Source organism: Nicotiana sylvestris, chromosome 10 (genome assembly GCF_000393655.2).
Source record: "Nicotiana sylvestris chromosome 10, ASM39365v2, whole genome shotgun sequence".
Classification (NCBI taxonomy): Eukaryota; Viridiplantae; Streptophyta; class Magnoliopsida; order Solanales; family Solanaceae; genus Nicotiana; species Nicotiana sylvestris.
Genome location: NC_091066.1, coordinates 110418050 through 110442412, shown reverse-complemented (window position 1 = coordinate 110442412; position 24363 = coordinate 110418050). Strand labels below are relative to the sequence as shown.

The 24363-nt window shown below is 40.1% G+C and overlaps 1 protein-coding gene across 1 annotated transcript; it reads right to left on the bottom strand.

Moving 5' to 3' along the window:
• Nucleotides 1–20497: 20497 nt before the first annotated feature.
• On the bottom strand, nt 20498–21865 carry LOC138879802 (uncharacterized). Its single transcript, XM_070159436.1, has one exon. It carries the CDS (start codon nt 21863–21865, stop codon nt 20498–20500), a length of 1368 nt encoding a protein of 455 aa, XP_070015537.1.
• Between the last annotated feature and the right edge of the window lie 2498 nt (nt 21866–24363).

Genomic DNA, 24363 nt, shown 5'->3' with positions numbered 1-24363 from the left:
GGCGTATGCCTGGAATTTCATTTGGATATTTCTAGAAGGTTTCGGTGCTAATGGGCGAAAGTTAGAAATTTGAAGGTTTGGAATGTTCATAAGTTTGTACGGAAGTTGACTTTGATGATATCAGGTTCGGAATGTGGCTCCGGAAATTTCAATAGCTTCGTTATTTCATTTGGAACTTGTAAGCAAAATTTGAGTTTATTCCGAGTTGATTTGATATGGTTCGTCACGAGTTTTGGAAGTTGGAAGTTCAAAAGTTCATTAAGTTTGATTTGGGGCGTGATTCATGATTTTAATGTTGTTAGGTGTGATTTGAGGCTCGAGTACGTCCCGTGGTATGTTACAGGACTTGTTGGTATATTCGGACTGGGTCCCGAGTGGCTCGTGTGTGTTTCGGGGTGAGTTTTGAACAAGTTTGGGCATCTCGGTACTTTGATGATATTCTAGAATAGTTGAAGTGCAGAGGGCACATTTTTGGGTGCTAAGGAAAAGCCTCATGTGCAGACCGCTATGGAAAATGTGCAGACCTCCAAGGAAAAGTGCGGACCGCAGCCGGGGAAATCTGCAGGTTTGATGGTCTGACTTTAGAAGCTTATATCTTTTAATCTATAAATAATTTGGAGATGCTCCAAAAATAAAAGTTGTAGCCCTTTGAGTCTAGCTTCCATAAAATCAAACTGTTTGTCATTTAGACATTTGTACAGAATGTTATGGTTAATTTACTGAAGTCCAGTAGTGCAGTTGCTGCTGAAGTGCGAACACACAATTTGGATCGCGACCGCAGAACTTGGAAGTACGGACCACACAAAAAAACGTGCAGTCAGCACTGTGGGAGATCAGATTTTTTACTTTATAAATGAGGGTTAGAGTATTATTTCACATTTAGACTTTGGGAGCTCGGATTGAGGCGATTCTTGAATGGATTTTTCATGAAATTCATCGGGGTAAGTGGTTCTAACTCAATTTTGGCTATATTACACGAATCCATTGCTAGTGATTTGAGTTGGAAATTGGAGAAAATTGTAGAAACTTCATAAACTATAATTTGAGGACTTGAAGGTCGAGTTGTGATCAAATTTGAGTAATTTTGGTATGGTTGGACTCGTAATTGAATGGGTTGTCGGATTTTGTGAGTTTTATCGGGTTCCAAAAAGTGGCCCCCACATTGACTTTTGGTTGATTTCGGAGTTGTAGTTATAAATTCAACCTTTATTATTTAGAATTATTTCCATAAGCTATGTAATTGAGTTGCTTTTGGCTAATTTTGAGCCGTTCAGAGGTTGATACACGCAGAATAGAATATCTAGAGTATTGTTTGGCTTGCTCGGTATTGGGTTCAGCTTATTCGAGGTAAGTAACATTTCTAACTTGGAGCTGAGGTCATGAACCCCTAATTATACATATTATGTGATTGGTTTGGAGGTGACGCACATGCTAGATGACGGGCGTGTGGGCGTGCACCATAGAAATTATGACTCAATCGATTCCGTGGAGCTGTGTAATCAAATAACTTGTTATTTTTCCATGTATTTTCCATGTGTTAGCGAAAATGAACTATGACTCATGTTAGGAATTATGCTTAGGCAGATACTGGTACTATTGGGATCCAATAAGGCATATCTGTTGTTGAGTTATATGTTTAAATTGTAATTTCATACTTAGTCATACCCATTTATTGCATATCATATCTCAGTCGTTGTTTCTATTTACTTATACATCATATCATTATTTTGGGCTGATTTCATGAAATTGTGAGCTCGAGAGACTGGAGAGATTGATGATTGAGAGAGGCCAATGGCCTGATTCGGGGTGCATGCCGCACCATGTTTTAGTGATTCATGCTAGGATTTGACTTATTATTATAGCGCCTTGGGTTGGATCTACCCCTCCGGAATCTGCACACCCACACTGAGTGCAATTACTATTAATGTTTGGGCTAGATTTGCCCCAGATTGGATTTTCCCTATACAGTACTGAGTGATTGAGTGTGAGGATTTATTTATGTTTGGGATGGATCTGCCCTGGGTTGGACTTTCCCTATACAGTACTAAGTGACTGAGTATGAAGATTTATTTATGTTTGGGCTGGATCTGCCCTGGACTGGATTTTCCCTATACAGTACTGAGTGACTGAGTATGGGGATTTATTAATGTTTGGGCTGGATCTGCCCTGTACGGTGCTGAGTGATTGAGTGTTGAGCGTGATGATTGAGAGTGTGAGATAGTGAGATTGAGTACTCTGAGAATGTGAATCATGAGTTCATCAGTGTGATGCATTACATTTGACATGCATACTTGACATGTAGGCATAAAGAAGTATTTTTCCTCATGCCATCTGATAATGAAAATTTATTATCTATTGTTGAAATTTTTGGGAAGAATCACAGTTTTTAGACTTACTCATATTCTTGGTGATTTGGTAAAAAGAATTGAGTTTTACTGTTATACTTGAAAAACATGCCTATTTTTTCTCCAAAAATTATGAACGAACAAAGCATCATATCTTGAGTTATTACTTGTATTGTTTTATTTATGTTATTATAAATTGTTTCCTGACTATTGATGATTGGACTCTGACTGTTGTCCAAACTCATCACTACTTTCAACCTAAGGTTAGGCTTGTTACTTATTGAGTACATGGGGTCGGTTGTACTCATACTATACTTCTGCACCTTGCGTGCAGATGTTGGATGATGATGTTGCTATGTACGTGGGAGTTGGATTTGAAGATGTACATGTGTTCCGGTCATAGCTGCCTCTTGATCTTGGTAGCTTTAGATTTTTTAATTTATTCATGTATATTTCAAATAGATGATGTATTTTATTTCATGCTAGCTTTGTAAATTCTAAATCCTAGAAGCTCATGATTTGTACTAACAGTCATTGGGAAGTATAATAAAGTCAGTTATATTATCTTTAGTTTCTCAGTTAAATCTCTTTTGAATCGGATTGTTGTTATTTGGCTTACCTAGCGGGTGAGTTAGGTACCATCATGACGGGTTGGATTGTGGGTCGTGGCAGTTAGCCAAGACCTAAACATCCATACCAATAGCCTCTCTTCAACTTGAATGAATGCCAAACTACCCATGCTATCCGCCTTTCTACTCAAGGCGTCAACTACCACATTTGGCTTGCCTAGATGATACAAGATAGTGACATCTTATTCTTTCAACAACTCCAACTACTTCCGCTACCTTAAATTCAATTCCTTTACTTGCACAAATGTTGGAGACTTTAATGATCGGTGTAGATCTCACATGACATGCCGTACAAGTAGTGCCTCCAAATCTTGAGCACGTGCACAATAGCTGCAAACTAAAAGTCATGAACATGATAGTTTTTCTCATGGATCTTCAAATGATGAGATGCGCAGGCAATTACCCTACCATCTTGCATCAAAATTGCACCAAGCCCAATGCGTGAAGCATCACAATACACAATGTAAGGCCATGAACCCGTAGGTAACACCAACATTAGAATTGTACCAAAGCAACCTTAAGCTTGTGATAGCTCTCCTCACACTCATCAGACCACCTAAAATAAGTTCCCTTTTTGAGTCAACTTGGTCAATGGAGTTGCAATAGATGAAAATCCCTCTACAAAGCAATGATAGTAGCCTACCAAACCCAAGAAATTCCATATCTCTGTAACTGAAGTGGGTGTAGGACAATTCTAAACTACCTCATCGTCTTAGGATCAACCTTGATACCCTTACTAGACACAACATAACCCAAGAATGCAACTGAGTCTAATTAGAACTCACACTCCGAATACTTGGCATAAAGCTATCAATATGTCAATATCTGAAGTACAACAAGCAAGTGCTACTCATGGTCCTTTCTACTATGAGGGTAAACCAGAATATCATCAATGAATACAATCACAAAGGAATCTAAGTAAGGCTTGAACACTCGCTTCATCAAATCTATAAAAGCTGCTGGAGCATTATCAAATCAAACGACATCACCAAGAACTCATAATGACCATGACGAGTCCTAAAAGTTTTCTTAGGGACATCTAAAGCCTTAATCTTCACCTGATGGCATCTAGATCTCAAATCAATCTTGGAGAACACCTTGACGCCCTGAAGCTGATCAAATAAATCAACAATCCTAGGCAATGGATGCTTGTTCTTGATGGTAACCTTATTCAAATGTCGATAATCAATGCACATACTGATAGAACCATCATTCTTCTTCACAAACAACACCAGCACACCCCAAAGAGAAACACTTGATCTAATGAATCTCTTATCAAGCAAATCCTGTAACTCCTGTAAATGTTCCTTCAATTCTTTCAGCTCAGCTTGAGCCATATGGTATAGTGGAATGGAAGTAGCTGGATGTTTGGAACCAAGTCAATGCAAAATTCAATATCCCTATCGGGTGGTATGCTCGATAAATCTACAGGACACACCTCTGGTAACTCCCTCACAATTAGTACTGAATCCGTAGAAGGAACCTCCACACTAGAATTTTGAATGTAAGCCAAATATGCTTAACATCCCTTCTCAACCATATGCCGAGCCTTAGGAAATGAAATCACCCTACTTGTGGAATAGCCAAAGGTCCATCTCCACTCTAATCTCAGCAACCTTAGAATAAATAAGGTCACGTTCTTGGGATGCAAATCCAAGATAGCATGATACAAGTACAACCAATCCATACCAATAATAACCTCTAAATCCACCATATCCAACAACTAGAGATCAACTATAGTATTAAAACCATTAATTGTAATGTAACTACCTGATGAGTCTTTTTGAGATTTAGCACTCTGTTTGACAGTTTGAGAATTTGAGTAGCTTCACTTTATGTATTATAACTTGCATGAATGGTTGGGTTTGATTTTTGAGGGGTTTAGAGTTGGAAGAATAATTCTCAATTCGGAAGCCTTAAGTTGGAAGAGTTAACCAAGGTTCGAGCTTTGAGTAAACAATCTTAGAATCGGGATTTGATAGTTCCAATAGGTTTGTATGGTAATTTTGGGCTTGGGCGTGCGTTTGGATTTGGATTCGGAGTTTCCTAGAAGATTTTGGCCCTATTTGTCGAAAGTGTCAATTTAAAGAATTGGAGAGTTCATAAGTTTAATTGGGAGTTGACTTTGTGTTATCGGGATCTGATTTGTATTTCGGGACTTTGGATAGGTTTATTTGGTTGATTAGGACTTATGTGCAAAGTTTGGTCGTGATCCAGCATGTCTAAGTGTGAATGCGGAAGAGTTCGATGAAGTTTGAATATTTGAAAGTTAAGAGAATGATTTGGTTTTTGATTCTTGGTTTGAATGTTATTTATGTTGTTTGAGACTTTGGATAAGCTTGGTTTATGTACATGGACTTGTTGCGATGTTTGGACGAGGACCAAGGTGGCTCTGGTGTGGTTCGTATGGGTTTTATGCCATTTTGGAAGTTGTTTGGTATTGCTAGTTCTGGTTCACCACACTTGCAAAGAGTGGTACATAAGTGCGATGGCCACACCTGCATCAAGAAGTGCATAGAAGAAAAAGGGGGGCAGGCCAAGCTGGGCGCACCCGCATGGAAAGATGTCGCACCTGTGATGGATTGATCGCAAATGTGGGTTTTCGTTAGGCTGGTGGTATTGTAAAAGTGGTGGAGGAAGCCTCACTTGCGAGTCCGCATTTGTGGAGCTTTGGATCACAAAAATGGTGGTGGACCTGAGCTGGAAGAGCGCATATGCACAACTCGTATCGCAAAAGAGTGTCGCACCTGCAACTCAATGAGCGCAGGTGCGAGGATGCCTGACAGGAAGTATATTTAGAGGCTTAGCTTCATTTTATCATATTTTAAGATTGGGAGCTCATATTGGAGCGATTTTTGATGTGATTTTAACCCACATAGCTTGGGTAAATGTTTTAAACTCGAATTTGGTTGTTATTCATTATTCTATCTTCGATTTATGGCATTTTATTGATGAATCTAAGGAAGAAAATTTGATTTTTTTGCCTATGCTTTAAAAGAGTGTATTTTGGGGATTTGAGTATCGATTTGGCTAGATTTTGGAATCTAATCATATATTTGGACTCGTGAGGTTATGGGTAGCCGGTATCTACCCATTGACTCGGGGTTTGACTGTGTAGACTAGAGTTGACTTTTGTTGACTTTTGGGAATTTGATTTAAGATCGAAGCTTTATTGTTTGAAATTTATTCCTACAACTTTATTTGACGTTATTGAGTTGTATTTAACTAGATTCAAGTCGCTTGGTTTTGGATTTGTACGGAAATGTGATTTGTTGTTGATTAAAGCTTGTCGGTGGAGGTAAGTCTCTTTTCTATCCTTGTAAGAGGGAATTCTCCCCATAGGTGATCTATTTCTACTTGATTCATGAATTAGAAGCCACGTATATCCAAGGTGACGAGTGTATATGCGTATCTAGGTCTTGACCATATATGACATTGTTGACTTGAATTATGCTTTGTTGGATTGCGTGAAGTCATTATCATGTTGCATTGATTCTATGACTATATGATAATTTATATTCATGGCTTAGGAGCATGACTAGGGTTATGGATGTCACGACCCAAACCGGTGGCCTTATCGGCCTATGTTTTGAGTTTACAAATGATTATGCCAGCCTTATAGGCCAGTATGTCACATGTATAAGTTTTTATATCATGTTGGGTCATCCTATGTCTAGTATTCCCTTATGTTTTATTCTGATTATCTCATGACGACCCTTTTGGACCATTTACCAATGATAGTATGATAAGAAAGATATGTTAAGTTGGTACTCAGTTGAGTAAGGTACCGAGTGCCCGTCGTGGCCCTTCAGTTTGGGTCGTGACAATGACTTGTAGATTTGACATGCCAAATTGTTTTGCCGTGTTGAGATTTATTATAAATCTGTAGTCATATACTTGTCTTATTTCCTCCATGATTTTTGGAGGTTACTATGGCCTAACTGACTCCTGATAAATAATATGATTAAGCTAGAATATGCTAAATAGCCTATATATCCGTTGTGATGAATTGAGTTAAATGATTTGGCATAGCCATCTTTGTAATGACTTGGTTGGTTGTTCTGTGTATTTTATTCCCATTCCCCTATTTGATGTTTGCTGATTTGAGGGGATATTTAGGATTTGTTTCACGAAGGTTATGGAGTGAATTGAGACACTTAGTTGTATTTTGGAAGCTAAAGTTGTAAGAGTTGGCCAATATTTTACTTTTATGTAAATGACCTCAGATTCGTGTCTTGTTGGTTCCAATAGGTTCGTATAGTGATTTTGTACTTGGGCGTAAGTTCGAATTTGGGTTTGGAGGTTCTTATGGTGTTTTGGTGCTATTTGTCAAAAGTTGACAATTTGGAGGGTTTGAGAGTTCCTAAGTTTACCAAGGGTTGACTTTGAGGTTATTAGATTCGGGCTATTGTTCTAAATGTTGAATCAGGACCATTTGTTATTTGAGACTGGTGTGCAAAGTTTGGGTATAATCCAAATTGGTTAGGCTTGAGTCAGACGCATAGTTTGAAGTTTGGAATTAGATGAACTTAAGAGAAGCTTAACTTGTGTTTTGATTACCGAGTCGTGGTTTTGATGTTAGTCATAGTGTTTTGTGCATTTAGAAAAGTTTGGATAAGGTATTGGGATTTGTTGGTGTAATAGGACGAGATCCTGAGTGGCTCGGGTAAGTTTCGAACCACCCGAAGCTTTTTTAATATTGTAGAAATTTAATGTGTCAGGTCTTCATCGCGATCCCGGAGGCTAGGTCGTGATCGGAGAGTGTATGTTGGAGCAGGAGAGGTTTATTCATTGGGTTTGCAATAGGGTAGTCGTGTTCATAGAGTGTAATCTCGACTTGGGCAGTTTCCTTCTTTGCATTCGCGCTTGGTGTTCGCGTTCTTGAAGGCAGTTGGGAGCTTGAGGGGGGGGGGTGACCTATGCATTCGCATTGGCCTAGTCGTGTTTGCGTAGGGGCAAGATGGTTGTGCATCGCGTTTGCGATAGGCTTCCGCAAACACAAATGGTTAATTCTGGGCAATGGATTTGAGGCACATGCCGCATTCGCGAAGGGTACCCCTGGGCAAACCATTTAAGAGATTCATTTCGGGACTTTTACCCTCTTTTTATCATATTTTGAGCCCTAGACTTCGAGAGTGGGAGATTTTGAGGAGAAAATTCACTACATCTTTGGGGGTATGCAATTTACACTTGAATTTGACTTTATATCATGATTTTCCATGGATTTCTACACCTAAAAGCTTTGATTTTGAAGTAAAATTTGGGGAGGTTTTGGCAAAATTGGAAAGTGATAACTGAGATTTAAACCCCGATTTAGAGTCAGATATGGGTGAAACTTGTATATTTAGACTCGTTTTGGAATGCGTAATTAGGATATGTGACTTTTGCCAGGTTCCGAGATGCGATCCCAGGTTGACTTTTTTGTTGACTTTGTGTGTTTGTACAAATATTGAAGCTTTATTGTTTGGGGTTATTTCCTATGACTTTATATGATGTTATTGAGTTGTGTTTGGCTAGATTCGAGCCGTTCAGAGGTTGATTCATGTGGGAATGCATTTTTGAAGTATTGGTTTGGCTTGTTTGAGGTAAATATCTTTGTCAATCTAGTTGAAGCACTAGTTGCCAGCATTATTGATGTTGGCTATGTGCTAAAAGGTGGCATACATGAACATGGTCGAGCCCATGTGTGCACACCAAGTTTATTCATGTTCGAGGTAGTTTTTAGGCCACATTATGAATTATTTTGATTTTTTATTGTAAGGCCCCGTAAAGTTCACTAATGATTTAAGGTTTTATGGTACCGAGGTAGGCTATAGTAGAAGGTTCGCGGTATGAACTTTTGGAACTATGCAATGCATTGTGGAGTTGGTAAAAAATTTACAGAAGATGGCAATTCTGTGGTCTATTATGCAACCGCAGTTCTGTTCCATTGACCGCAGAACCATCGCGAAATGAATCAGGAGAAGCTTAATTTTGAGGGCCATTTCACAGTCCAATGTGCAACCGTATATTCTATTCACGGACTGCATATCTGTCGCATATCAGCATGGGAGATTTTGGAAGGAGATTCTACGGTCCAATATGCAACCACAAATTCGATCCGCAGACCGTAGAATCACTCATAGACTTAACTAGGCCCAACCTAAATATGCAGCTCAACTCAGCGATCCATTTTGCGGAACACGCAACGGTTCTGTGGTACATCCCACGATCAGAGACCCGACTCAGAGGTTGAATTTTTGGGAAAATTTACTCAACCCTATTTTAATATACATGCATTGTGGGTTATTTTTGAAGGATCCAACTGTTATTTTAGAAAGAGGGGGAGTAATCTAGAGAGAGAGAGAGAGAGGAGCTCCAATATTCCTACTCTTCAAATTCTTTCTCATTCTTGAAGACTCAAGGAAGTTACTCACAATGTCTTCAACTAACCGGGTAAGACTTTGACCCTAAGGTTTCATGCAAGCTTTGTTATGGGTTTATGTATGATTTTATTATGATGGGGCTTATGGAATTGTAATCGGAAGCCATAAGCCCTCAAACTCGAATGTGGGTATGTGTAAGGGCTAGGAAGTCTGATTCTTGAAGTTTGGAGTAAATGGTTAGGCATTCATGTGCCAATAAAGGATGAGAGGTGTTGTAGGACTGTGTAGATTGATTTCTTATAGTGGAAATTGTTGTGAGGAGAGGGAATTCCATTATAGAACCTAGTAGTCGATTTTGCAATTAGTGTTTGATGAAATGCCAATAATGGCTACACCTATAAATGCCTCCTTAATAATTGTTCAATTTGGTTATGTTTCTATAGATTGAAGTTTCTAAGAGTAGTGGGACACTGTAGTAATTCTAAGGAAAGCACAATCGAGGTATATTGGCGAAACTCCTTCCATAGAATAGGACATTGTGAATTACTTGTGAACTCCAAGTATGGTTGATCAAGTTCTATTCCTATTATTCTGAATTGCTACTAATGTTTGATGTATCAAATGCTATGATTTTGATGCATGTTCCTACTACAAATCACTATGCTCTCCCTTTTGGGAAGAAAATTCAATGTGTTAAGACTTTTACTCATGTATTTAAAGCCATGATTTCTAAATATTCTACATATTGATCTTTTATGATGATCCTTGAAAAGTAATGAAATGAAAGTATGAAATATGAAATGCAGCCATCGTGCTAAGAATGAAGATTATCATGTGTTGCCAATAGTGCCAATGAAATGAAAGATTTGATGAAAGACTATGAGATGAATATATTTCTTTTTTATATAAAATATTTTTGGGAGTATCGTTAGGTCACCGAGGAAGGCTAGGTTACAAATGCCCAAGCTCAAAACTACACGTGTCAGTGTAGGATTTGATTGGGGGATGAATCCCCGTTATATTATGTTGATATTATTCCCCTTGATTGGGATGAGTTGATATCTAGTAATGACCATGTCGATTCACGCGACATTGTGGTGAGATAACTTAGCTGATCGGGCAGAGATCGGTTGCCATGCCACGCACATGGTGGTGGTTTCGTACTTCTATATCAACCCTCATAATTGGGTGAGACAACTTAGCCGATCGGGCAGAGATCGACTCTACGCCATGTACATGGTGGTGTGTCGGTACTAAGGATCTCCCAACCAAAATTTTTAGTGCTTACTTGAAAGTTATTTTGTTTTAATTTGGCATTTAAAAATTATTGAATTTTCTTACTGCTTCCATATTTCTCTACTTTTATGTAGGCATTCCATTTCATGAGAAGGTATTTAGCTTTACATACTAGTACTATTCCATATATACTAACATTCCTTTTGTCGGGGGGGGGGGTGCTGTATCTTTAATGGAAGCAGGTGGTTCCTCAACAGGCGGCATTGATTGTTGATAGCATTCTGCCCTCTTCTCAGCTGATTTGGTGAGACCTTAAAGGCCCTGTAAAATTTCACCTAGAACTCGGGGTTTTGTGGAGCTGAGGTAGGCGAATGTGTTTGAAGATTGTGGAGGGTATAATGCAGTTTGGGAAGAAAGGGAAATTGAGCGCCATGTATGTCGGGCCGTATAGAAACATTTGGAGGGTTGGTTAGGTAGCTTACTGTCACGACCCCGGTTCGCCCTCTGTGAACCATCGTGACGGCACCTAGTTCTCTACGACTAGGTAAGCCTAAATTGCGGAAGATAACCAAAGTGCGGAATAAAAACAATTTAAAATAGAATGAAGAGTGATAAAACCGTGTTTAAAAGTGCCACTCAGCATACACAATATTTAACTCTCAACCAATACATACTTCCAAGACCCAAAAATCCATGAATCACAAACTAAGGATTACTACACAGTACTCTAACTCCAGAATGTCTAACAAGAACAGAAATACAAAAGGGCTAATACTTAAAAGCGATAATAGAAAAGGGCCCCTCAGTCTGCAGACGCGGCAGATATACCTCAAAGTCGCTGGAGCAATCGCCTCGCCTCAAGGGTGATAGGACTTAGTCGTAGTACCTGGATCTGCACATGAAAAACATGCACAAAAGGGGCATGAGTACACCACAGCGGTACTCAGTAAGTGCCAAGCCTAACCTCGGTCGGGTAGTGACGAGGAAGGTCAGGGCCCTACTGAGGTTAAATAAAATATAAAGTTTGATAGTGTAGAACATAATAGTATAAATAAATACAGCGGTAAAAGTAACACATGATATAAAAAGGGCAACAACAACTATTACAGAGACAAGGCAAAACACGGAAAGAAATGCAACTGATACGCTCAAATTACACTTTAATAATTAGTGTAAGGCGGTCGGTGTCAAATATAATAACCCAACAAGATTGGGGTCGAATCCCACAGGGAATAGGTGTGAAAAGGTTACTCAAATAGTGTGTTACTTGACTAAAGTCGTAATTCTATCCGGTTAATGGTAGCAGGAGTATGAATTGATTTTGGTTTGAAGAAATAACTAATTGTGATATGTAGAATGTAAATAGTTCAATTAACGAAACCAAGGTTGTGTCCCCATTAATGAGGTGTAATGCTATCGGTGTTAATGTGATATATTTCTAATGGAAGGTTCTTTTGATATGCAAATGACTTCTAAATGACTACCCAATATTTTCCAATAGTTGGGTAATATTTCCTCTTTACGATTTTTCTAAATATAATAGAGTTGCAATTAAGAATAATCAATATAAAAACCCACTTATTCCAAAGCGATTCTATTAAACAAGGTTTAAAGCCTTGAGTCTTTGATATTTACTTCTACCAAATTCCAACCCACTTTCCCAAGCAAAGTAAGAATTTAATGGCACTTGTTAATATTTGCAACCACCAACAATAAATGAAGAATGAGAAGTAAATATATATCAACCAACCATTATACATATATTCAATGTTAAACACCCATTAACATAACACCCATTTAGGGTCCACAACCTTAGTATTTAAAGTTAGCTACACATACTAAAATACAAAAGGAAGAGAATATTTAATGCCATAAAGCTTACAAAGTGAAAGATTCTTGAACCAAAAGCTTCCAAAAGAGAGGAATATTAAAGCCTTGTATTGTAGCTCCCAAAATTAGACAAGATGCCCCCACAAACCCCAATAAATCTATTTATAGTGGGTCAAAATTCGTGACAAAATTTGGACAAAAATACCCTTTCCGGTTAATTATGTGACCGCGTATCTGTCGCATAACAGAAATGTGGTTTGCATTCTTGACATGGCCATCACATATTTCAACCCTAGTTTCCATACCTTCATCGCATTCATTGTTTGCGGTCCGCATTGTAGAAATGCGATCGCATTTCGCGTTGCATTTTCTACCTTCAGCAACCCTTATGCTAAGTTTGCGGTGAATTCTGCGGCTCGCAAACACGTTATGTGATCGCAGACTGGACCGCATTTCATGCGCTGGACTTTGCGTAGAAAACTGTTGTGGCTTGCGATTTCATGGTGCATTCTGCGGCTCGCATGTTAGCTTTGCGATCACATATCCACATTTGCGATGCCCTTTTGCTCTTTTCTTGTCCTTTTGTGGCATTTTTGAATTCATTTCCATGCTCTTAAGTCCTTAAACCTCATACTCTGCAAAAAGACTAAAATTATATAAGTATAAAAGATAATTGCATCTAAAACAAGCTAAAATCTAAGCAATTTGTATCAAATGTGCCGAAATTCTCCGGCACATCAATACCCCAACTTAAAATCTTGCTTGTCCTCAAGCAATAAAGACAACACTATCCTATTCTAAAATCCATCTAAAAGATATGAAACAATAGTGACCATGGACGGTGTTTGTTGTTACTACTACAAGCATGCATTTTTGATTGTCTTGCCCTTCCTGAACCATCAATATATACAAGGAAACTAATCAACTTGTGAAACTTTGAGCCTCAAACAATGTGAAAAAATGTTACCCTCAGCTGAGTGTACTTGCATTTGACTCAAAAACTTAACTTTTGTCCAACCTCACAATTCATGTGCCCTCACTAGAAAGAAAGTCCCAAAATCACAATATTTACAATGACAACAAAAGGGACGAATTCACAAATACACTCACTCTCACAAAGAAAGTTTCAAGTGTTACAACATACCATACCATAGGCCTGCCCTTATTTTAATTCATTACTTTATTCTAAGAACGCTCGGTTGGAGATCTCATAAGGACTTTTTAAGCTTGTAATGTAGGTTTAGGGAAGGGTCGGAAAAGCATTTGGGTACAAGTGACTACACCCTCCTTGAACACTAATCACATTTTTCTTTCTTGTGCTCTTTGCTTCTTTTCAAACCACAAAGCCTTCATTAGCATCAACTTTTCCACCATTTAGCCACCTCAACTGCCTCTTTTATTCTCTTCAAGGCTCCTTATGTATAAACACTCACAACTCTTATACTTCTTTTTTATATTTTGCTTTTGGAGCTTGAGTAGTTTCACATTTTGAGGTACACTTTCCTACGCTCATTGCACAACCTTGTTGAGCTTCCCGCTTGACACACACCCCCAACTTAGGCTTTTAGCCTCATTCTCAATGCTCAAGGAGGGATGGGTTCAAAATAGGGAATTATTTCACAAAAAGGGAAATGTTTGTAATGAGGTAGCCAAAGAAAAGATTAAAGGCTCAAATGGGGTGACTAGTGATACTATCTGTACAATGGGTGGCTTGAAAGGCTAACTGGTTTTCCAAAAATCACAAAGACTGCCTAAGGTCATTTCTCCAACCAAATGTAATTATTAAAAGCATCGAAAAATCAACCGGGCAAATTCTAGATGGCAGAAGTAAACACAAGAATTATTTACACAAAGAACTCACACACATGGCACACGAACTGTTTGGCTTACATAGTTTGAAGCCCTCGAGTCAACACTTGGCAACTCAAAGCTTTCATCATATATACATATATACCTCTAGGTAGACATAGAGTCACAGAGCGATCCTCAAGTTCACACAGTTGATATCTCTTTTTTTTCTTTTTTTTATATTAATGGAAGGGTATATGCTATATACAGACACGCATGCTTGAACCTACCCAAGTACACCAATCTGGTCAACATGCTTCATTCTACTATCCTGGTTCTACTATTACACCCTTGGAAAAGAACCCGACGAAGAAAAACCAAGGGGAATTCATTGCTAATTACTAAAGATGGACAACTATGTACTTGTTTTTGTTTCATTTTTTTGTAAACAAGGATAACAACACTTATGTACAGAGATCACAAAACACCAATATATACAGAATCACGAAACACAAATGAGTACATAGGTTTGCTTATAGCACAAAAACATAGACATGTACAATAGTTGTCAATTTCACAAAAATATATACAAGGCTACCACCCCCAACTAAAAATCATGCATTGTCCTCAATGCATAAGAACATAGAATAGAGTTTAGGGGATCCCTGAGGCGCACTAAGTGCTATGGGGGTCGGAAGTCGGCTGAGTGATGGTGGGGTCACCCTTGGATGCTGAAGCTGGGACCAATGAAATCTCGGCTTGAGGAGTGACCTCCACTGATGGAGAAGGGATCTCTGGCTGGCCCATTCTAGAGCTAGGGCCTGTGGGCTGCTAGCCTCTCCCGCTGATGGCTGAGTGGCCGATAGATCTGCAGGGGTGTCCATATTTGCTAGCGAATATTCTATCACCATCTGAATTTCTGCTTGCTCCTCGTCCTCAACTGTAGGAGTAACAATCTGCTTGCACTTCTCCTGAGGGCCATTATCCTCTGCGGACCATGAATCCTCCTCATCCTCTCTCTCATCTGCCTCCTCACCCTCGGACTCTGAAGAATGTCCGAATCCTCCTCAGAAGGAATCTCAATATGTGTAGGAGGGGATAGAGGCTGGGAAGCCCCGGCAGTCGGAGGTACAATATCCGTCATCCGAGTAGAGAAGTCAAGGCCCAAATTTGGTGCTGCTGTGTCTGCTTCCTGCTCATCTTCCTTTGGTAGGAAGGATGATAGATTGAACTCCAAAGTCTGCATCTTGTGGAGCTTGGTCTTCATAGTGGCAACTTCCTCTCGGAGCTTAGGAAAGTCACTAACCTCACCTCGCTCTATCTTCTCAACCCTCAACTCAAGTTGTTGCAGGCGATCCCCATAAGTTGTTTGTTGTTGTTGGAGTGCTGTCACTGAGGACTGTATAGGAGTCAAGGCCTGTTTGATAAGGTTGGGAAAGTTCTTCAGAAGCTGATCTACCTTAGCATTGGCATGGTGAGCAATGAGACCAAGCCTCGAGACGGCTGGCAGTGCAGTAGAAGGCTGAGCAGTGGTGGACTAAGAGGCAAGCTCTGAAGTAGAAGTGGATGCCACTGGAACCTGAGGAGTCACAGGAGTCTGAAGGCTCTATATCGACTAGACCCTGAGTCTGAACCTCTGGGGGAGCAACAACATCACTAATACACGTGATATCAATGTCTCTCATCTCCTTCCTTGTCCTGTCAGTATGTGGCATGGTAAGGACCTTCACAACTTTATAGAGGGCTGTGATTAAACAGGGAAATGGAAGCGAAGTGGCGTGCTGATTTACACGGATCCCTATCTCTTGGAAGATAAGAGCTCCCACATCAATTGTAATACCCGCCATAATACATGCAGTGAGAAGAGCTTTCTTAATGCCTATGCTAGTCTCGTTCCTGGATGGTATCAATCGAGAGGTGACAAAGCTGAGCCAAAATCGACCCTCTCGTGTGAGGTCCTCCTTGTATATTTTATGCACAGGGTTGATCCAAGCAGGGGTCCCCTTTGCTATCACCGAAACAATCCAACTATGCTCATTTTCCCTATTTGCCCATTTGGCAGCATACTCAGCTGCGCCCGATCTCCAGCCAGGGAAGTACAGCTCATTAATGGTCTCACTACTACAAAACACACTCTTCCCCCGAACCAGTACAGTGTCAATAAAAATCCTGTTGCATTTGTGGTGCGCAGTCCGGGAGGCTCTATATGATGCATAGAATTCACGGACAAGAGTCTCATTATATTTAACAGGCGGTTTAGTAAAGCACTCCTATTTTCTTTCTTTGATATTCTCCCATATGTGGGGGTACTGCTCTTGTATCCCGTTCAAACTCAATTGCTTCTCGGCCAAGATTTTTCGTTTGGTGAGCCCTTCTCTATACAGTGGCCTGGACCCATCAATACCAAATCGGAGTTGGAAGTCATATTCGTGTTTCCTTTTTGCCTCAGTCTGTAAGTCAACTGAGGGAAATATCTCCTCCTTATTAGACCGGGAGGGACATGGAACATTAGGGTCCATTCGTGATCGTTTTGCTTGTGACGCGAGACGACTGGAGGATGCCCTTTTCTGGGCGGAGGCTGCATGTTTCTTGGGAGCCATATCTGCACAAAAGTGAAATGTGAGCGACATTGTAGGCAACAATGAAAAGAAAAAAGAAAAATTCAAGAAAAAGTTGAAGATGCGACAGGTTATGTGGTCGCATAACCACTATGCGGATTACAAACTTGTCGCAAACTTGATAGTTCACTACTGATCTCAGTCTGCGATGGGGTATGTGATCGAATAACCACTATGTGGACCGCATAACCATCACATACCTGATTGCTTAAAAAACCAAATCACAAAATGCGATCGCAAATTCCATCGCAAAGTGGAAAATGCGATCGCAAAACAACCGCAAAAAGCAAGGTTTTAGACTGGGTGTTCTGTTTCAGTATGCGGTGACTTTGTGGTCCGCATATCAATAATGTGATCGCAAACGTCGCCGCATTTGGTCATCTTCTTCAGCCAACTAGGGTTAGTTATGCGGCAAAAATGTGGACTGCATTTCGATTATGCGAGCCGCAAACTTCATCGTCCCAATTGATTTAATGCAACCCTCAACAATGGCGATCCTAATTCTTACTACCCAGCACCCCAAAGATATTTCCTACCCAAAAGACTATGACAATATGGACAAACATATACTTACAAACCACAATCAAGAATAAAGAAAGGAAATAGGAAAGAAACACATGAGAAACAAAGGCGAAATTGAAGATAAAAAAAAAATTGGGGCAAGGAAACATACCAGTGAAGATGAATAAGCACACTAGGGAGATGAATTCTCAAGTGTTTTCGTCCTTTGTTAGATGCCACTAGCCGTTTTGCCCTTTTTTCATTCTTTGTCTGCCCTCTTTTTTTCGTTTTGTTTGTGTCTTTCTGTTAAAAAAAATTTTTGTTTTGTTTTGAACGTGTGAGAGCTGAAGGGATGCGAAGGATATACCTGAATGATTTGCGGTGGGTAAGTCATCGCATAAAACACTATGCGATTGCATAAGTGTTATGCGGTGGATTCAAGTGAGTTACTGAAGGGCCAAAAGTGCGGTGCACTATGCGATCGCATAGTGAAAATGCGGTCCGTAAAGTGCACCAACTTGTCGCATCTTTACCACCAAATTTAGCCAAACACACTGTGTTGGTTTGCGACCAAAATGCAGTCCGCATAGTGAAAATTCAACCGCATATGTGTAGCAAACTACCCAAGGTGATTATTCCAACCTTTTTCATGCAATCTTACCCCGTGTCATGACCTTTTGAATCCCCTGCACTCTAACACACACTTTAAATTGCTCAATTAAATCTATCTAACAAAAAATTAAAAATTCAAAGGCCAAAAAGGGTGTTACCACACATGGGTTGCCTCCCATGAAGCGCTTGGTTTAATGTCGCGACACGACGAAGTTGGTGTTCCTTTGGATTCACTCATTGGTTGGGCACGGACCATCTTTGAGAGCCAGCTGCTCCACCAAATATTTTTCTCCATCTGTGCCCAAGTAGTGCTTGACTCACTGGCCATTCACTTTGAAGGTTCGGAGCCCATCCTCCGATTCTAGTTCCACAACTCCAAAAGGAGAGACATTTACCAATTTGAATGGACCAGACCATTTTGATTTGAGCTTGCCCGGAAACAATTTGAGCCTTGAGTTAAAGAGCAAAACCAAGTCACCCGACTTGAACTCTCTTTTCAAGATCTTCTTGTCATGGACGAACTTCATCCTTTCTTTATACACAGCTGCACTTTCATAAGCATGGAAACATAATTCCTCTATTTCATTGAGTTGTGTTAACCTCAAATTTGCAGCTTCAGCCCAACCTAAGTTCAACCTTTTTAGAGCCCACATGGCTTTGTGTTCCAGTTTTACGAGTAGATGACAAGCTTTGCCGAAGACTAACCGATAAGGGGAAGTGCCAATAGGAGTTTTGTATGTCGTGCGGTATGCCCATAGTGCGTATTTCATCCCACAAGAGCTTACAAAGGGACCCATAAAATCAATTCCCCACACATCAAAGATTTCTATCTCCATCACAAAGTGCATTGGCATTTCATGCCTCTTGGAGATTGATCCTTGCCTTTGACATTGGTCACAAGCCTTGACCATTTGATTGACATCATGATAGATATGAAGGCCAATAGTGACCATATTCAAGCACCTTAGCCGCCGTTCGATTTCCCCAATGATGACCCCAACCGGTTAGTCGTGGCATGCCTTTAGAATTGGCATAATCTCTTCTTCTGGAACACACCTTCTGATGATGTTGTCAGCACAAACACGGAACAAGAATGGTTCTTCCCAGTAGTATTGCCGGCAATCTCTCAAAAACTTCTTCTTTTTGATAGGATTCCAATCCATCCGAAATAAGGTAGTAGTTGGTAATATCGGCATACCTAGGAGCAAAAGTGCTAGAAAGTGACAATATGTGTTCATCCGGGAATACATCGTTAATCTCAAGACCTCCCTTTGGCCTCCCTACCTCTTCAAGCCTTGATAAATGATCCGCTACTTGATTTTGAGTTCCCTTGCGATCCTTGACCTCAAAGTCAAATTCTTGCAACAACAAGACCCATCGAATCAACCGAGGCTTTGCATCCTTCTTTGCCATAAGATAGCGAAGAGCAGCATGATCTGTGTACACTATCACCTTGGATCCCAACAAATAAGCTTGGAACTTCTCAAAGGCATAAACAATGGCAAGAAGTTCTTGCTCAGCCACTGTGTAATTCATTTTCACTCCATTGAGTATCTTTCTTGCATAATAGACCGGGTGGAGAACCTTGTTGTGACGTTGGCCAAGCATTGCTCCAATGGCTATACCACCGGCGTCATATATGGGCTCGAAAGGAAGAGACCAATCAGGTGTGACAATAATAGGTGCCGTGGTGAACCTTTGTTTCAATTCCTCAAAGGCTTTGAGGCATTTCTCGTCAAACACAAATTTGGCATCTTTCCCAAGGAGTTTGCACATAGGATTTGCAATCTTGGAAAAATCCTTGATGAAACGTCTATAGAATCCGACATGCCCTAAGAAACTTCAAACACCTTTAACGGAAGTAGGTGGAGGAAGCTTGGAAATAATCTCGATCTTAGCCCAGTCAACCTCTATGCCATGTTTTGAAATTTTATGCCCCAATACAATGCCTTCATCCACCATGAAATGACATTTCTGCCAGTTAAGCACAAGGTTGGTATCCTCACATCTCTTAAGCACTTGTCTAAGATTGTTAAACAATGCTTAAAAGAGTCACATACCACCGAGAAGTCATCCATGAAAACCTCTAGAAAATCCTCCACCATGTCGGAGAAAATGGACATCATACATCTTTGAAAAGTAGCCGGTGCATTGCACAAACCAAATGGCATCCGGCTAAAAGCAAAAGTCCCACAAGGGCAAGTGAATGTCGTCTTCTCTTGATTCTCCAATGCTATGTTGATTTGGTTGTATCCGGAATATCCATCAAGGAAACTATAGAATGACCTTCCCGCTAGCCGATCAAGCATTTGATCAATTAAAGGCATAGGGAAATGGTCTTTGCATGTGGCACTGGTGAGCTTCCGATAATCCATACAGACCCTCCAACCGGTCACCGTTCTCATTGGGATGAGCTCATTTTTATCATTTTCAATTATAGTCATGCCTCCCTTTTTCGACACACATTGCACCGGGCTCACCTAAGAACTATCGGCAATAGGGTAGACTACCCCGACATCCAACCATTTGATGATTTCTTTCTTTACCACCTCTTGCATTGACAGGTTCAACCGTCATTGATGTTCCACACTTGGTTTCGTATCACTCTCTAATTGGATCTTGTGTTTGCAAATTCCCGTGGGAATCCCTCGGATGTCCGCAATTGTCCATCCAATGGCTTGCCTATGCTCCTTCAACACTTCCAACAATTGTTCTACCTGCACATCATTCAACAAAGAAGAAACAATTACCGGTAAAGTATCATTTGAGCCAAGAAATTTATACCTTAAGTGTGGTGGAAGTGGTTTGAGCTCTAGTTGCGGTGGTTCGATAATAGAAGGCTTTGCGAAAGGAGTGGCTCTATTCTCCAAGTCGAGAGATAGCTTTGACGGAGCATAAGTGTAGGACCCAAGCCCCTCCAATGCATTTACCAATTCCATATACCCCTCCATATCTTCACCATCAAAGTTTACCAAAATAGCCGCCAATGCCTCACCGAGGCACCGTTCTTCCATTTTCATTTCAACTGCATCCTCTACTTCATCAACAACATCAATCACCGAGATGCTTTCATACTCATGTGGTAGTTTCATAACCTTGCTTGCTTGGAATGTAACCTCTTCATCATTTACACGGAATTTGATCTCATTCCATTTTGAATCCATTAGTGCTCTTCCAGTGGCAAGGAATGGTCTCCCCAAAATGATAGGGATCTCTTTGTCAACCGCACAATCAAGGATTACGAAATCAGCGGGTAAATGAAATTTTCCCACCTTCACAAGTACATCATCAACAATTCCCACCGGTCGTTTGATGGAACGATCGGCCGTTTGCAATCTCATACTTGTGGGCCTTGGCATACCTAACCCTGCTTTCTTGTAAATGGCAAGAGGCATCAAGTTGATGCTTGCCCCATTATCACAAAGGGCTCTTGCAAAATCATGTGCCCCAATGGTACAGGGAATGGTGAAAGCTCCCGGGTCTTTTTTCTTTTGAATGGTGGATGTTGCAATCATGGAACTAACCCGGTGAGTCACATTCACCACTTCGTTTTTGGTGGTTCTCTTCTTGGTGATCAAATCTTTCAAATATTTAGCAAAACCCGGCATCTCTTGAAATGCTTCCACAAATGGAATATTTACCGATAATTGCTTGAGAATGTCATAGAACATTTCGAGTTTGATATCATCAACCTTCCTAGAAAGTCTTTGAGGGAATGGAGGAGGAGGTCTAGGAATAGGCGGCAGAGTCTTTGGTGTCTCTTTTACCTTTTCCTTTACCTCATCCCAGTTTTCTTGTTGCACTTTCAACTCTTTCGGAACCTTCTCAACTTCAACAACCCTTTGCTCATCAACCTCAACTTCATGTTCGGACTCTTCAACTTCAACCACTTGTTCACTCCCTCCTTGTAGTAACTTCCCACTCCGAGTAGTAATCGCCATGACATGAGAAGTTGGACCACTCCCACTACCCTTGGGGTTCGCAATTGTGTCACTTACCTTTTAGCTTCGGATTTTGTTCCCTAGAGAGGTATCTCATTTGCATCTCCAATTTTTGAATGGATGTGGTATGAAAACCAACAAGCTCAGTCATATTCCTCATAGAAGTGTCGTACTTCTCTTGATTTTGCAATACCCGTTCAAGCATGCTTTCCAACTTAGACTCACTTGAGGAACCTTGATTTGAATATTGACCCTTTGAAGGAACATAAGTGTTTGAACTCCGATTTGGGAAGTTGTTGTTGTTGCTCCAATTACCTTGATTTGAGCTGCTTTGGTCATATCTCCACTGTTGGTTGCCTTGCCCTTGCGGGTGAGGCGTCCATTGATTTTGTTGTCCTTGACCTTGGTAATGTTGCCTTTGATATCCACCTTGAGAGTTATTGACATAGTTTGCCTCCTCAAAGTCCTCATTTGATAAGGGTTGCACATCTTCCACCACATTTACTTTCTTCGTTTGGCTTTCTGTGAACATCTTTCTCAACACATTGACATCTGTGGAAAGCCTTGCAATCACTTGATCCCTTTCTTGGTTTTCCTTGATCATGGTGGTCAAGGAGGGAGACCCATATGCAATTCCACCTGTGGTGTCCTCTGAGTGCCATGCTTGATTATGCTTCGCCATTTTGTCAAGTATTTGTGTGACCCTTGCGAATGATTTGTCCATGAAAGATTCGTCAGCTGCATTCTTGGCTATAGATTGGTTCATAGGGTCCAAGCCCATGTAGAATTTTTCCAACAAGATAGAATTCTGAAAACCATGGTTGGGAGATCTCACCAAATATAACTTGAACCGATCTCATGCATCATGTAGATGTTCTCCCGGTACTTTCTTGAAAAAGAAAATTTTATCCCGGAGCTCAGACTTCTTACTTTGCGGGAACCATTTAGCTAAGAATGCCCGGACAAGTTCGGGACAAGAATGAATGGAGTTTGGTGGCATATTCTGAAGCCATTTCCTTGCGTCTCCAGCTAGTGAGTATTTGAAGCACCTCAACCTTAGAGCATCATCCGAGACGTTGTTTTGCTTATGCATCGCACACATACCCAAGAAGTTTCTAAGATGTTGTGTCGGATCATCGTCAGTGGAATTCCTGAAAAACCCCTCTGCTTTGAGCATAAGGATTAAACCATGTTCCACCTTGAAAGTTGCAGCGCCAACGGCCGAAGGTACAATAGCATTTGTATCCTCAATATACTCCTCTATGTCCGCAAAAGGATTTTCTTCCATTTTTGCCTCCATTTCTTCTTCATATTCGGCCATGTTTTCCTATCAACACCAAGCAAAACAAGCAAAGTGTGATGGAATAGACTAAGACGTAAAGTAAAGCACACACTAATTAGTAATTTCAAAACCGTATTCCTCGGTAACGACGTCAAAATTTGATACGCTCAAATTACACTTTAATAATTAGTGTAAGGCGGTTGGTGTCAAATATAATAACCCAACAAGGTTGGGCGAATCCCACAGGGAATAGGTGTGAAAAGGTTACTCAAATAGTGTGTTACTTGACTAAAGTCGTAATTCTATCCGGTTAATGGTAGCAAGAGTATGAATTGAGTTTGGTTTGAAGAAATAACAAATTGTGATATGTAGAATGTAAATAGTTTGATTAAAGAAACCAAGGTTGTGTCCCCATTAATGAGGTGTAATGCTATCGGTATTAATATGATATATTTCTAATGGAAGGTTCTTTTGATATGCAATGATTTCTAAATGACTACCCAATATTTTCCAATAGTTGGGTAGTATTTCCTCTTTACGATTTTTCTAAATATAAAAGAGTTGCAATTAAGAATAATCAATATATGCCAAATAAAACTCACTTATTCCTAAGCGATTCTATTAAACAAGGTTTAAAGCCTTGAGACTTTGATATTTACTTCTACCAAATTCCAACCCACTTTCCCAAGCAAAGTAAGAATTTAATGACACTTGTTAATGTTTGCAACCACCAACAATAAATGAAGAATGAGAAGTAAATAAATATCAACCAACCATTATACATATATTCAATGTTAAACACCTATTAACATAACACCCATTTAGGGTCCACAACTTTAGTATTTAAAGTTAGCTACACATACTAAAATACAAAAGGAAGAGAATATTTAATGCCATAAAGCTTACAAAGTGAAAGATTCTTCAACCAAAAGCTTCCAAAAGAGAGGAATATTAAAGCTTTGTATTGTAGCTCCCAAAATCAGACAAGATGCCCCCACAAAACCCCAATAAATCTATTTATAGTGGGTCAAAATTCGGGACAAAATTTGGACAAAAATACTTTTCGGTTAAATATGCGACCACATATCTGTCGCATAACAGACATGCGGTCTGCATTCTTGACATGGCCATCGCATATTTCAACCCTAGTTTCCAGGCCTTCATCACATTCATTGTTTGCGATTCGCATTGTAGAAATGCGATCGCATTTCGCGTC

Bases quoted from the DNA above. Each gene is read 5' to 3' on its own strand.
- LOC138879802 (XM_070159436.1), bottom strand. From the start codon at position 21,865: ATGGCGATTACTACTCGGAGTGGGAAGTTACTACAAGGAGGGAGTGAA.